Source organism: Fusarium phalaenopsidis (genome assembly GCF_050370095.1).
Source record: "Fusarium phalaenopsidis strain FUZ10S chromosome Unknown contig_32302, whole genome shotgun sequence".
Taxonomy (NCBI): domain Eukaryota; kingdom Fungi; phylum Ascomycota; class Sordariomycetes; order Hypocreales; family Nectriaceae; genus Fusarium; species Fusarium phalaenopsidis.
The window spans coordinates 2,954,112-2,969,899 of NW_028145405.1; the positions used below are offsets into that span (position 1 = coordinate 2,954,112).

The 15,788-nt window shown below is 53.3% G+C and overlaps 3 protein-coding genes across 3 annotated transcripts; 1 reads left to right on the plus strand and 2 right to left on the minus strand.

Annotated features, from left to right (window-relative positions):
• Window positions 1–149: 149 nt before the first annotated feature.
• On the minus strand, window positions 150–781 carry LRP88_08284 (CFEM domain-containing protein; the record flags this gene model as incomplete). The annotated part of the gene is made up of 2 exons (XM_083244792.1): window positions 150–602; window positions 704–781. The coding sequence occupies 2 exons, from the start codon at window positions 779–781 to the stop codon at window positions 150–152; spliced, it is 531 nt and encodes a 176-aa protein (XP_083099286.1).
• A 1,108-nt stretch (window positions 782–1,889) lies between these two features.
• On the minus strand, window positions 1,890–3,208 carry LRP88_08285 (phosphoprotein phosphatase methylesterase 1; the record flags this gene model as incomplete). The annotated part of the gene is made up of 3 exons (XM_083244793.1): window positions 1,890–2,056; window positions 2,121–2,941; window positions 2,994–3,208. 3 exons carry the CDS (start codon window positions 3,206–3,208, stop codon window positions 1,890–1,892), a joined length of 1,203 nt encoding a protein of 400 aa, XP_083099287.1.
• Window positions 3,209–11,822: 8,614 nt separating this feature from the next.
• LRP88_08286 (uncharacterized protein) lies at window positions 11,823–13,330 on the plus strand (the record flags this gene model as incomplete). Its single annotated transcript, XM_083244794.1, has 3 exons — window positions 11,823–12,228; window positions 12,574–12,618; window positions 12,672–13,330. The coding sequence occupies 3 exons, from the start codon at window positions 11,823–11,825 to the stop codon at window positions 13,328–13,330; spliced, it is 1,110 nt and encodes a 369-aa protein (XP_083099288.1).
• Window positions 13,331–15,788: the final 2,458 nt, after the last annotated feature.

The following is a 15,788-nucleotide window of genomic DNA, read 5'->3' on the forward strand; positions in this document are numbered from 1 at the left end:
GTAACCTTGATGTTGTAAAGAAGAAGCTCTCTCCCATCGCCGTCGATAGTATTACCCCTTCCTTTCGTTAAACATGTTCCCTCTCTCCAAACAACTCCCACCACCCATCCCAAGCAACATCCGTTCGATCTCTATAGGAGGCTTGTCCCTCACAGAGCGAGGGCCATCATGACGGCACCCAGCACTCCAGCCGCTGTTCCGCGCGAAGCACCGTTGCCGCTATCAGCGGAGCTGGTCTCAGCGGCACCGCTACCGCTGGTCTCTGTCGAGGTGCCAGTCTCGGTCGTAGCCGCAGCAGTACCACTGGCGGTGTCGCTGGCGGCGGTGTTGCTACCACTGGCACTCGCGGCGCTCGCGCTCGTATTCGCACTCTCCTTCGCCGAGTCCTTGCAGACCACCTCGTCGGGAACCTCGACGCCCGAGGTGGAGCAAATCTTCTTCGCGTAGTCGACCGCAGCCTCCTTGCCCTTTTCGTCGCACTCGTCCTCGAGACAGCACGCGATGCCGTCAAGGAAGCTCTCGTTGCTGCAGATGCACTTGAAGTCGAACTGGCCACATCCGGCGATGCCCTTGCCCGTAGTGTACTTGTCGACACAGGGTTGCTATAGACAAAAGTTAGTAAATAAAAGGATACACAGCTTGCAATGGCGACTTTTCACGCGACGAGCGGTGAGATTGCGGTCGTGATCAGGGGGGCACGTACAGCGCATGTAGGGAGCTTATCCTGCTGAGCAGACGCGAGACCCGCGAAGAGGGCAGCGATGAAGAGTGTAGATTTCATGATGAACAGATTGCGAACCGTGCAGATAGTGATGTCTTTGTTGAAGAACAGAATTGAACAGCGACAGCAAAAGACGGACGAGAGAGCTTGGGCTTTTGTATGCTTCAAAACAAGGTTGTTGAGGGCATCAGCTTCGGTCCTTCGGGGTCATCGGAAGGTCCCCAGCTGCAGGGCGACGGTTAATTATAAGGCCAACCCCGGAAATCATGGATCATGGGCCTAAAACGCGCCATTCCCCAATGATGTCCAAAAACCCAGCCAATCGCCGCCTCGTCGCAATTCCACGGGTTCTAGACCGGGGAGATTTGATGCCGGCACATGAGTCTAGCAGCGACTATTGCAGCGAGTACGACAAAGTTCAACAGGGTTGGACAAGGAATTACAGTTTACGTACGTGGTAGCTCGAATTGTTGGGTAGGATTGTCATCCATGAATAAGAGATCAAACCTTGGAATCAATAAGAAACACACATTGGATGGGAAGGACGTCTATCCACGAGGACATGTCCCGCTCAAGGCTAATTTCCCCACTGACGATGGCGTCTCAATAGCAGCCATGGATGCCTCATTAATGCAGGCTTATTACCTATGTGTTCAACGACATTCAACCATCACAAATAGGTATGCAGCCCATGCCAAGCCTTAAACTATACCATCTTCAAATATTGACAATAACAACCTGTCTGCTATTCCTCAGTCTATAAGCGCCAGCTCGCTTCTATCTCGGGTCCAGGCCAGTTCCATGGATGACAATCAAAAGACTACATGTACCTAGCCCCATGCTCAATAGACGCCTCCTCCCGCGGATCCTCATGTCTTGTCCCCGGCACGGCACCCATCAGAATCTCGTCACGGTCGCACAAGGAAGGACATAATGCAGCTGGTGCCACCCGTCAACATGTACGTGATGCTGCCTGCACCTGCATGCCATTGTGTTACCCATCCATGGATGCCGATGCCCACCCGCAGCTCTACCCTGACCTGACCCCGGCTTGTTGGTCGCTCCTCTTCCGAGGGTCCGGATTCATAGCGCAGCCCTACAGCCAGTGCGAATACGTACTCGAGAAATACGCATGTTGGTTGTTCGTGGCTGTGACTGTGACTGCACATCATACTCTCTTCCCTTGCTTGAGCAGCTCCGACACCTTGGGGGGCAATACGAGAGTGCTTCGGTCGTTTCGGCGGTAAAAGTCCACCAGCGACACCGCCGTCTTCTCTGGCAAATCTTCATGAATGAAGTGGCCCGCTTCCGGAAAGACTTGTAAGGCGTATTTCCCTGTACACACACTCTGGTAAGTACCCAATGTCTCAAGCGGTGTCACTGAATAGCGCCGACATACCTTGCATCTGGCCGATGGTCAACTCAGTGTCAAGTCGATCAGTCCCAGCCAGCAGAAGCAGTTTTCCTCCTCTAGCCTCGAGAAATTTCTTGCTCAAGCCGACAAACCAGCCTTCCCAGAATGGCTGCGTTGCGCCCAGGTTAGTCCGCCATCTCCAAGGACGTGTCGGGTCTTGGTTCTCATCAAAGACCAGCAGTGCAGGAACAGACGTCCGGGCAGAGATCGAGTTGCGGATCGTTCGCGATCGGACATGCCAGTCAATACCTGCCTGCAGCGTCGCAAATCCCGAGGGTCTCGTAGATAGGTACGTATGCATGCTCTGCAGAGCATCGATGGCTGAGCCCTCCACCACATCCAGCACGACATACCCCAAGACCGATGTTCCCAACCGGCCCGTCTTGGCCAGGTCAGTCACGACGGCTCCACCAAGGGAGTGTCCCACGAGCACGATCGGGGGCATCCCTGGCCACTTCATCTCAGACTTGGTCAGCTGGATGACGTTGAAGAGATCTGTCGATAGTGTCTCCAGCCTCAGATCCAGTGCCGCGTCTCCCGGTACGACCGTCGACCCGTGACCTCTACAGTCGAGGGCGAGAATGCCAGCCGCGGGCAGGCGTTTTTTAATCTCAGAAGCCACCACGGCAAACGACAGCCCAGAGGATCCTCCTCCATGGTGCATTACAAACAGTGGCCCCTTGTCCACTGGCGATGTCAGGTAGGCATGATAGACCACCTCGGGGTCCTGCTCCGACCTCAGGGACAACTCTCGCTCAAAGTAGGTGGTCCAAGGGATCTGCTCGAGGGTCCTACCACGGGCGACTCTGCGAAGTGTCAGTCCCGCCATGGATTCTCAGCAAGATGCGTTGGAACTACCCTTGAGGTCGAGCAAATAGCTTCTGGTTCGGCGATGGGATGACGGTGCCGGTGGAGGAGACGGACGATGCCGAGGATGCAGACGAGGAGTCGTCGTCCACAGGCTCCGGAAGTTCAGGTACCTGATCAGTCTCCTGCTCCTCGTCCAGCTCGTTGAAGATGTCGTTGGACATGCCATACTTGGACTTTGCCCAGGCTCGCTGTAGGTCGCTCATGATGGATCACGGGCTGAGCTGAACTGAGCTGAGCTGAGAGGCGGGGTGCAGACGAGAGGCGTGCCCTCCACCAACGAAGAATGGCGGAGATGTTTTGACCGATGCTTGCGCTCGATGTTTCCTGCCTCTTTCTGCTTTGGATCCGTCGAGGAGCCGCTTCTCATCCGGTCCTCCCGCTCTCTCTTTCTTCTTTCCGATTTCTTGTTTGTGAAGCCAGCCGCACTGATGATGATGGTTGGGCCACAGTGTCGGGCCTGTCAGCCAACCCGACTTGTTTGCAGGCGCAATTACTGGGGCACAGTGCTCGCTCCATATCCGGTTGTTCACACTGTAAGTGTCTTGCCATCCGCCACCTAGATGCACAGTGCGGTATCAGTCTTCCTATTTTATGGCGTCTGGTTCTGAATCATGGTCAACATAATGTTCTATCGAGCTCATGTTTTGAGGTACTGCCAAGGAAAATACAGTCTGGCCCAAGGCCTGGAGGTATCGCTGGAGTGACAGGCGCTGACAACTTGAGCGAGGATGGGCATCAACGCAGTCATGAGAACACATGTGCGACAATTGAAGACGCTCGACCGGGGTATAATGGTGTTAGTCTACAGATTTCTGGAGTATAGGTCGGATGAGTGGTATTTTGTCACTGCGTCCGATGAGTGTCGAACTGAGTGTCAACTCGCCTCACCATCGCTTACGACTTATCCAACCATCTTGCCCCTCTGCAGCGCAACCACGGGGCCATGGGTTTCATTGGATGGCATGTACAGAACCCTAATCAGCTCAAATGTGGTGACTGGGCCAAGAATCATGGTCTTTCCTGCATGGGGAGTTGATCATCAAGGAGGGCCTCAAATGTGTTGTAGGGTAAATCCATCAGCCCGGCCAAACCAAGACACACCCACCGTTCCAACTTGGTGGCCTCCTGTCAAAAGGACCACGACTGATGGAACCTCATAGTACTTACCTCTTGCTCACTTCTGTGAGACAAAGTGTTGTTGCAGTGCAGGATCGAAAAGTATCTCCACCCGTTGAGCGGTACCAGCTCGATCCGGCGTTATCCTTCAAGCACAGCCGCCTCGCGTAAAAGGGTTTCAAAAGCATCCTTTGGCGAGTGAAAAAGGCATACTTTAAAAAAAGTCGGTAGTTTTCCGTACTCACAACCAAGAGCCCTATACTTTCATCCTCGCATGATCTTACGCATGCGTCGATAGGGAAACTGCAAACCCAATTGGAAATCGCTTGCCTTTGTAGAGCTACTGGAATCTCACTCGCACCCTCGTCGGCGCGCATCCTCGTTAAACTCTCGGCGAGATTAGAAACAGGCGTAAACCCTGGTCTTGTGATGTTAGTTAACTTCCCTGTTTTAGCCGATCAAGCTAAGAAGATCAATCGCCTAGTTGGGGAGACGAAGTTGGCTGTCTGGTGGAGTGCCTAGAGGGGTGTCTGTCATATTCAGATGGATGATAGAACTTGGTCTTCCTGGCCGACAAAATGATATCTCGAATCTGTCACAATGAGGAGGGGCTGTGGGGAGTATATTAGAGGATCTTATGTGTTGGTCCCTGGACACTAAGGGACCATTAGGGGCTGCAAGCGACGAACGCGCGTCAACCACGTTCATATTTGGGGTACCCATCATCTCGATAGAGTTGAGACTTTACCCTCATGATCACTGTAGACGACCATAGACGGTCTAAGTGAGTACCATCACTCCCGGCTTCCGGGAAACCGAGCTACGAAAGGGTTAACCAAATAACATAGTTGCTAGATAGTCCGAAGTGAGCCAACCGAGAAAGAACCCTGATCATCGCCAACCCTTTCCGAAGCTGCCCCTCAAGATAATGAAGGAAAAGGTCGCTGACCGTAAGTAAGACCTCACCTCCCCAACCAAGGACCCAAAAAGCAAAAATCCGTTGCAAGGGAGATCGGGAATTTGAAGTTGATGGTTCCGTGTACCAGGGCCGCGGCTTGAGAGATAATCAGAAATCGGTTTCCTGGGATATTTCTTGACCCGGGGATCAATGGCTCCATAGCCAAAGTGACATGGTGTCGCAGACCTTAGTTGTCGATCTTAACTGATTGAGCCAGCCTACCAACCTAGGCGTCGCAAAAGAAAACATAAAGTCTATCCAACTGCAATAAATCCCCAAATGGGTTAGCTAAACGAGACCGCAACATCAAATGCAACCCAGTTTAGGAACCAACAGTCTCGTAGTCTCGGTAGGAAGTGCAACCGGTTTTCATCGCCCGCCACTAGAGCCACTCCAACTTGTTCCTGCATGTTCGGACCGGGCCCCCGGCGTCTGTACAAGTGAAGTGGTGGGCGAAAGAGAAGACCGGGACTGCTTCCTCTGAAGGGGAGAGAAAGCGCGTGAGCAGAAAAATAGAGCATCTCAAACAGGTGACCATACAAGCCAAGTGGCCTTCAGATCGACTCAAGGGTCGAGGCTCTTTTGTCTCCAATCAGACACTGCCTCTAGTTGAATGAAAGGCACTGGGATGAACGTGCGCCATCAAAGCTCGGTGAGGTCACACCTCATAACCTTGTCGGGTTTCCTCACAACAGCCAATCCATCAAGGCAAAGTGAATGGCAGGTTGGCCTGGATCTGTGAACGTGGGGGAAATCTCGTTAATGTCCGAGCGTGGGGGCTCTGGTAACCTAGAACCTGTTCCAATTCCGGTAAAGATCGTCTACCGCTCCAGAATGTCTTTCGGGGAACGCTGGGAAACGACGGGCTGCTCAACAAGGACTAGAACAATCAGCCCTCCCTGTGGCAGCGAGCAGATGGCGAGCAGACGGTGCCCCAAAGACGCGGGGGACCTGAGACTTACTGTAGCTGAATAAGTCACAGGCCTTGGGCTACTGTCAGAGTCTGGAACAGGCAAGACGCCCCTCGGACATTTTCCTGAATGTCCAAGGGGCTGCAGCCATCAGGGATCTAAGACCTCGTGGATCGATCTAGCGGTGGCGTCTCATGCAGTCGGTCATTTTATCTCTGGGGGCCAGCAGGGCTTGGTGTTCGATCGGCCTGACAATCCTTTCCCACCCAGATCGAAAGGTGCTGTCACTTCCAGCTCATCCAGGTATGTAGAGCTGCTACTGCATGTCTGTCTTCCTCCCTTGTTCGCGCGAATCGTTTGAGAACGAGGATATGGGAAAGTTGAGAGGCAGACGTATTTCCCATGTAGCAATGAGCCACCAACGGCGCTGGATACGCCACCCCGCTGATAATATGCTACAAGATCTTCTCAACTGTTGCAACATTAGCCGTGTGGCAAACGGATATCGTCCGGTCAGAACGGCAAGAACTCGCGCGGGCTCTTGATTCGGCAGTAATGAAATGGCTAACTCGAGAGAGTAACGGTCGCTGCTGCTTGACGCTATTGCAGCCCTTGAACCGGCATTTGGCGTAACGTTCCGGCTGTTGGAGGAGGGTAACGGAAATTATGCGCCAATAGCTGGATTCTGATCAGTAACATCCAGCCTGTCCGAGCGAAGAGGGCTGGCCTTGGCAAGACATAACCGAGTCAGCAAGGTCGCGTCAGAACTCCGTACTTGGTACCAAAGGAAAGACACGATGGAGTCAGGGTCTTGCTCGCGGCAACAACCGGCGACTTGTGATTCCGTGGTGGCCCCCGCAAGAACTGGAGAACTGTATGGCACTTGAATGCCCCAGCCGCCGCTGGCGTGAGGCAGTTTCGATTTCCCATTATTTTGACGAAGAGACTTGGCTTGGTCGTAGCTCGAGTTCTCGGAACAAGACGGGGAGGTGTACAATCCTCTGGAATGTACAAGTCAAGGAGTGTGTTGTCTCACAGGGAGGCTAACGCCTGGGCGATCCGAGTGGATAAAACCCTGGTAGAAGATAACTAATGGCTGACAGAGGAGTCCGACCTTGGTCGGCATTTTCTGATCCCATCCGATTCATGTGCTGAAAGCATGTCATCCCTGCTCGGTCATTGCGTCCGTTTTGGGTGAAGCTTTGAGGCCCTGTTGCTCTGGGTGTTTCGATCAATGACAGCACCATGCGTCGCCAAGAAGAATCACGAGAGGGAACACGTACATGTAACATGAGGTGTATACTGATATCACCGCCAGGTGAGAGAGTGTCTGCCTCTGCCTCTGCCTCCCAGCTGAGTGGCACAGGGGGTGGAGAGCACAGACTGCCGCAGACGCCCTGGAAAAAATTGCGACTGCATCCCATCCGCAAATCCGGAGAGCCGACCAGACGCAAGATTTCATCAGATCAAGGTGGATCTTGATCAACCAGGCCCCCGTAAATGGTCTCGTGGAGAGGTGCGTTCCCTGTTGTGAGAAGTGACGCAAACTGACATGCCTGCTGAGAATCTGCTGTGTGTCTGACAGCTCTGCAGTAGATTGGAGCGCAAATGGAAGCCAGTTGCGTGTTTGGTCGAGACCTTCAAAGGCCGTGGATGGAAGAGAGGGAGATGATGGTATCCTCGAGCCCTCTGAGACTTGAAGGCTTGGTGTGTACATTTCTACTGGAGCCCATCCAGTTTACCCACTCCGAGAATGCAGTGTCCCGTCATTGGATCTGGCAGGTTCTCTGCGTGTGCTAGGCAAAGAAGGTTGAAGGATGATGGCATCTCTCAACCTGGCCTGGTCAGGTTCGCAATGGCCACATCGGACCATTGTCTCGAACCGTTCGATGTGAGAAATGATAAGAACTCCACAAACTACCACGGAGTAAGCTGCGCAAGAGGGAACCTTGAGGCAAGAGGACAGGCCCAAGAACGGGCGCCTCAGGGGTTGAGAATGTGGTACAGCGGTGCGTCGGCAGCTCCCAATGGACGAGTTGAGAATGGGAGAATAAAAATGGCAAATGTCGCTCTCTCTAGCTTGCCTAGGCGGGGACGATCCTTGAATGATGGGTGGGCCGGCACTTGGTAAGTGGCCTCCATTTGGTGGAGGGGAGGGGAAGGGAGGGTGAGGTGGAGGAGACAGCGGAAGCGGAGAGATAGCGCACCTCTTACAGAGATCTCTGCCTCCCGATGAGGAAGCTTGGGGCATGACAGGGCACGTGCGTATGCGGGAGGCCGATTCCCGTCGCTTCCTTCCCAGAAGGTGGGTCTGAAGTCCCTGCCAAGCTGAGCCTTGCTCTTTCCTGCTTGGTGCCCTGTTCCTTGTTCATCGCACTGGCCTGGCACTGACCTGACTGCGAAATCTGCTCTCTCTGCCTTCTCGTCGGTTCCGTCGCACGCCAATCGCGGCCAAACCGCTCTGATGAAGCCTATTTCGACTCTCTTCCTGTCAGTCTACTGCTGGCCGCTGTCGCCACTTGCAGCCACTCGCTTTCCCAGCCACTCGCTTGCTCCGCCCCGACTCAGCTAGCGGCGGGAGTACCCTCAGCTTGACACCTGAACCTCCAACGGGAGCAACCTGAACTCTCCAGCCATCCCGGTCACTACAGCACTGTTGCCCTGCCATGCCATGCCCCTGAATTAGCATCGTCGCTGTCCCCGGGTTGGTTTCCACTCAAGATGCGATGCGAAGAGATCAACATCTAAAGATGGAACCCCCGAACTGAACTGCATTCACGGCCCATCTTTAGGGGTCCTCTCGGTTGTTCAATGGCGCGCTCGCTGCAACCAAACTACCTACCACCACTACCGAAACCTGTCAGAGCCACACAGGCCTGCCAGAATCACTATAGCGCCCGGCAGCGCGTGATCCTTCGCCTCAGATGCGGCCTCAGCTCTTTCAGCTTTCTCCCTCATTGGGGTCCTAGCAGGGCCATGGCCGCTTACGGGGCTAGTTGGAAAAGGGGCTCTCGCCTCCAGTGTCCGGCTCCCCGCCTAGAGATTTCTTTGAGGCTTGGAGAAGTCGGAAACGGGGTCGCCTGGCAGCGTGTTTGTCCTGTCGGATTCGCTGGTTCCTGCTCCCAACAAATCGACGACCCGATACCCGTATCCACAAGGCATCACAAAAGCTCGGGAGAGGGGTGATGGCAGCTCCAGCCAGAGATGCTATCTAACGGCTAATGGTAGTGTTCTTGCATCTGGCTGGCTCAAGCTGTCAGGGCATGAAGCAGGGAGACGCACAGACACGCCAGATCAACCTCTAAACAAGAACGCTTCCGTTGAAGCGACTCAGGAACCCAGCCCCAAGCTCCCTGATCACGGCGTGCAGTGTAGCAACGCTTGGGCTGAACCTTGTTCTGGCCCCGGTTACCACATTGGGGGTGACTTTGCGGGTTGGTCGGCCACATTGTTTGTCCGTAATTTGGAGCGCGCATCGGCGCCAGCTAGGATCCATGGATGTTGACGCGTCTGTGTCACTCACTCATCTTGGTCAATTCAGTTCTGACGGGGAGTGGCTCCAAGACACGACATCACGCTAACTCCATCTACCCGGAATTTCCACAGCAATCAGAACTTGAGAGCAACAAGGAGAAAAAAAGGAAACGAGCAACGGCACCTTGCAGTAGTACATGGAGTCCATCTTTTGGATTTGGGTGGCGCCGTCGCAAACAAGCAGTTGGTCCCTTTGGACATGAGCATGACCATTGCTTTTTCTTTACCAAAGAGTGGGTGTCCAAATCTAGACTTCAAACACATGTGCGAGTGCTTGACGGATGGTGAAGTCTGATCATTCTATCGGCGCTTGTCTCTCCCGACCAATGTCCACAGAGGCAGGCAAGCGGAGAGAAGAGAAAAGACAACAATTGTGCATGAGGCGTATGTATCCGCAACGCGCCCCTTGGATGCTATGGCACGACTCAGATCAGTGGAGCAGGGACCAACAACCGGCTTCCTGGTGACCACTCTCCAAGAAGTGCAAGACAAAAAGTGGGATCGCTCTGGACGCAGCCGCAGTTGGAAATTCTCTCTTTCGTTATTAGAAGAGGGTATCTGCGGGATGGAATCTCCACGATGATGCCTCGGGCCCCCATCTTTGATCTGCCCTCCAGAGGAGACCCCATTGCCAGGGGTTCGGACCAAAGACGGGCAGACGCTTTGCAGAGGCTGGAGATGGAGATGGGAGATCAGCCATGTCGACTGGCCGACTGGACAGTGGTGGTGCTTTGTGGTCCATGCAATCTTGGCACCCGCGAGCCCAGCTTGCAGGAGGGCGCTTCCGTATCGGGGTCGCAACTCATCTGCCCTGCCGCCACGGCATTCGTATACAGGGATAGAGGCTCGTAACAATAACCCTCACAGAAGGAGGGACGTTGGTACGGATATACACACTACGTATCCCTACGGGTCTGTTTATGGGCCTGGCTGGACTGCCTTGAGATCCCAATCACTGACCACAGCCCTAGTGGGTGCTTGAGCCGCTCCACGATTCAAGGTGCCGCATAGCGTGCTTACCTGAAACTCCAAAGGATCTTGATCTGTGGTCACGGATTCTATATCGGGGTTCGACGTCCAAGGGCTCCCTAGACGGATCGTTTCTCATACGATCTTGGAGGCTACCGCGTCTATGGGCCTGAAATAGCTTCCAGAGTGTTTCCCTCTCAGATGCTAGACTGGGCCATTTAAGGAAACTATCAAGACGTCGTCGTTGGATATCTCAAGCCATGCCATGCCACAGTCAGCACGACACCCTGAACCCCCAGCTCCTTTTCTCCGGCGTGCCCATCACGTCCTAGGCTAAGAAAGGTCTTGGCTGCTCGTCATCATCATATCCGTCCATTGATCCACGACAGACTCTCTTATATCTGGCCTCGGCCGCCACCCTGGGAACCGCGCAAAGACACTCGGAGAAGAAACGAAAGACAATACGGCAGGAACTCTCAGGCATCGTCGATCTTTGGTCTGTTGATAGACGCCCATGTCGTTCAGGTTGCACCCCAACTGCCTCTGACCAATATTACCCCCCGGTGGCGCTCCAGACGCTTGTTGTCACCACCCATTCATATCCACCATTTTAGTCGTCGGTACTAAGCGGCCAAATACCCACAGCAGGAACTGCGTGCTAGTCGGTTAACCCTCCGACTCGACACCGCGATTCCTCACCCCCCCTCCCCGGTTCGTTGGCTTAGTTCCCGCTGGCCATCTTGAAAGCATAGGATCCTTGACCTTGGCTCACACTAGAAGTCGATCTGCCCCCCAGGGACAGGATTCAAATACTTCAAGGGGACCGCACTGAACCTGACCAGGGCAAGGCCATCGTTCTCGTTCTCGTCTCCATATTCTGTGCTCGGTATCTCGGCCCTTCCGCTCTCGTCAACCGGCTCGCAGGCGTCTCAGCACGGATTCATTGTCGTCTACTTGACTTGGCAAGCTTACTGTTGCCAACTCTGGGTCTCAAAGCTGCGGGTGCCGCCTTTGCAAGCAGACACCTGCACAGCATTCTCGATTGGCCCCTGGCCTGTCACACGCCTCTCTGTCTTGCATACCTACAGGCACGATAGGGCACGAGTGCCTTTCTTTCCAGCCTCTTGCATCGCCGCCCAATACATGCCGCCCTCTCGCCATTCTCTATGAGATCATTTCCAGGCCCGCGAATTACCTTGTCCTAGAGCCATCCACTTCGCCACCACCCTATCTACCTTGCGACCAACTCTATATTTCTCATGCCTTCAAGAGCTCCTGGCCTCCCAACCTGATACTACAACTCATCTCCTGGACCACAGGACCTATTCCATGGCCCTCGCTATCCCATCATCCAGTCACTCGAATCCCTACCTCTTTAGTTCTGGTAATTTGGTGACGGATCCCCTGTCATCGTCAGTGCCCATGATTTCGGTCATGTCTTACCAATACCCACCTCTGCCTCCTCTCAGTAATGAGATGGACATGGCACATTCAGGCTACGTGCCATCTTACACTGTCCCTTCACAACAGCAGCTCTCTTCCTTGGGTATGGCCAATGTCCATGATGCACCATTGCCCAGTCAAGACCACAACATGGGCTCCAAGGGGCCATTTTCAACGTCAAGCGCTACGCATTTACACCCGCCAGAAACAGAAGCTCAGCAGCAACAGATGGGTACCTCGGGAGAAAAGAAGAGAAACAAGCTTGGATATCATCGCACCTCGGTAGCTTGTGGTAAGTTTCATCTCTGGTTTGCCGTCGTCCTCATCTTTGGCTAACCCACCCAAGGCCATTGTCGGCGTCGAAAGATCAGATGTATCCCATCCCCATCTGATGTCCAAGGTCGATGCATAAACTGTATCCGCTTGAAGAAGGAATGCAGTTTCTATCCGGTAGACCAGCCACCACCGGACGACTCACGAGCGAAGCAAACCTCTCGATCTTCGGCCGGGCCTAAGGGATCTTCTGCCTCATCATCGCCAGCGGCATCTACTAGCAACCCAACGGAGCGACCTAAATCATCGAAGCAACCTTTCAGCCCACCAACAGCACAAGTGACACCCGTCACAGCTCCAACAGTTACGGAAGCTCCTAGAAATGAGGGCTTCCCACCTGAAATGAGAGGTAAGTCATCTCTCTCGAACTATGGGCCACATGATACTAACAGGGATGTGAAGTGTCCTTACCATCGTCGACAAACCTTCCTGCGTTTGAGATGGGTAACCAAAGTGTACCTACCTGGGTGCCAGCAGACTCATCCCAGAGCCCAACATCAAAAACAGCAGAGCCCAACCCGACTTGGCGATCTTACCCAGCAGAATCGCCCATGAGTGCCCAGTTCTCCCCATTCTCTGTGTCTCCAGCGTCGGCTGGTTGGGCATCCGGAAGCTCAGAACCCCCCTCTCGCGAAGACATGGCCTGGGCTCATTACGCGCCCCCAGTACGATCCATGTCCTATGGTGGCGAGCCCATGCCTGGCCACCATACACCTCAGTATCATCTGATGGCCCCCAGCCGACAATACGAGCGGAGATCTTCTACGTTATCCGATGTCTACACTCCGGCGATGGATGGCATGGTTCCGGGATTTGAAGCAGGCACCACAACGAGTATGGATACGGCTGTTCCTCTCTCGGCCGGAGCAGTGCCCCCGACCGGCTTTGAGACTTGGGATCAATCACAAACACAAGCCAACTACACCTTCCCGCGGAGTTCAGAGGCCTACGGCGCCTGGATGTACGGGGAGAGAGGACGAGGTCCCCACCTACAGGCGGTTGACGCCAGCCATCAACTCACCGATAATGGGGCCACAGCTGGCATTTACCAGAACCGATAATGACGGATTCACAGTACAGGAGCATGTTTAGGCGTCGTTGTTTATGAGCATTGGTTTATTGTGGCTGGCTTCTTGTTTTAGCTTGGGCAGTAGGGCTTATTATGGCCTTCAAAACCGGGGCATCTGGCCTTGGACATATGCCCCCGTACTTGTAATGTTTCATGCCAGGTAGCGATATGGGGAAAATGGCATATCATAGAGGCTAATACCCATTTTCAGATGGTAGTCTGTTTAGAAGATGTTTTCGCGATCCTGAAGTCCCTAAAGGTTGCGCAGGCTGCACTGTTAAACTTTGTCGTTGCTAAGCACCTGGTGTCTTTCCATGATAATCTTTAGATTAAGATTAGGTATCCTTCTAGCAAGCATGTCAAAAGTATTGCGGAAATTATTCACCCCAATCAATAAATTTCATTGTCGGAGGCTGCTTCACCCGACATTCAGGAAGTCGCCCTCCCATTTTGACGATTAATACTGGATTCCGTCGCCCAAGGCCACGCTCCAAATCATGTCAAACGATTTTGGTGAACTCATAGTGCAGATGCTCTGTAGAGGTTTCTTCAGTCTCTACGTCTTCATGATTGAGTACCATGTCATCCAGAAACGACGGCATACGATAATAGCAAGGGGGAGACAATTTCAAGAGAAACTACGCATCCCGGAATGCCTTCGACCTTTTTCGGACCAAGACCCAGGCATGCGGGACAGTGACATGCGCAGGGCGGCGACCATGTTCGGCTTCTCGTGGTTATTCTCCACCATCGGCCTTTGGGTCGGGATACCGATAAAGGGCACGATACTTGACCCGGTTGTCATAGGTTTGGTGTTTGTCAACCCGATCTGTATGATATGCATCGTCTGGCTTGACCTTGTTCTGGCGAAGCGATACCGGCTGCGTTACCTTCGTCGAACTGGAAGGGTGCTGGGGGAGCCGAGCCTGGAATCGGGCATCAGTGGCCTGTGGGCTTTCATGTGAGAATTACCTATCAACTCAGATGGGTCAAAGAGTTGCTGGACGAGCCGATTCATGCTTGGTCCCGCTTGTTGGGGGCCGTGTGTATTGGGGGAACGTTGGCGGAGCATGGCTGGTCGGCAAACCACATGAGAGAGGGACCGCGAGGTGCATGACGGGACAAGGAAGATGCCCTATGAAAACATGCAGCATCCGTATTGGTCTCCATGATGTTTAATGAAGCATCTAGACGTCAGGCTTGATCAAAAATTTCAATCACATGCGCTGGCGCCGTAACGTTACTCCACCTAGCCGCAGTCAAACGGCCTCAGCTCGTTTCTTTTTCATGATCAAAGCTGCAGAGCTCATCTTATTTCCATGGCCCGATATTTGAGGTTTCACAGCAGGCGCCATATTCGATATGTCCATGTCGGCGGCAAAGGATTGGCTGAAGGTAGCGGATCCGACTCAGGCACGTGCCCCCAGGACCTATTGGAAGTTTGGATTTCAGCAAGGAAGACATGAATGCGATGCAATGATGGGTACTTTTCTCTTGTCATTTGAAGTCTAGTTGCTCTTTTATTGGTTTGATGTGACCCGTGCCATTCTTGATGTACTACAGCTGAAAGCTGAGGGCATCAAGGGCTCAACACCATGGTTGATATCACGGACCCAACTTGGCGCTGGTTTGTGAGGTATGGCCAATTCAATTGTTCTGCATGGCTCAAGACTGAAATCGGCCACCAAAGCCGTTTACTTGGACACGGTGTTTAAATAAATACATTTTCATGAGTGTTTGGTGGCGACGTGATTCTAAAAACTCAATATCCCCGAGGGCTACGACCTCATATCCAACCCAAACCTCAATCAAGCACGCACAGAATTCCTTTCCAGATATTGACAGAGATCAACGCAGATCAAAAACAGAGTGAGTCCCCTTCAAAACTCTTACCAATCGTGTTCCTTCTGAAGCTCATCATCATTCAGGCACCTTCATCAGCCACCGTCAAGCCTGCACTATGGGACACCTTTTCGCTGCATGCGTGGACCATCTCCTTGCACAGGCCTGTAAGGAAATCGAAAAGACCGTGATATACTATGGTCAGCGCACTCAAAGAGCACTTTGCCTACCCGAATGCATCTGCGTCTTCTCAGATGAAGCACCGGGCATGCCCGAGTACGACTTCTGGATGGCCCAGCGAGCATTGACAGTCTCCTTCATTGCTTGCGGTTGGACACTACTGGTGACAATGCCTGAGCAGCATTTGACCTACTGGGATCCCTGGGTGATTGGGCTGGGATTTGTTAACCCCGTCGTTGTTGTCGCCATCGTGTGGCACAGGCTGGTTCAATCGAAGCGACGACGGCTGGCACAGATGCCTTTCTTGCTTCGAGTTAGTTGAGTGGCACTGGAGCACTCGAGACTCAGGTTGATGGATAATGAGAATATGATAATGCCAGAATGAAAAGTAGCCAGGAAACCCAATCAAGAAACACCGCTATGCCCCC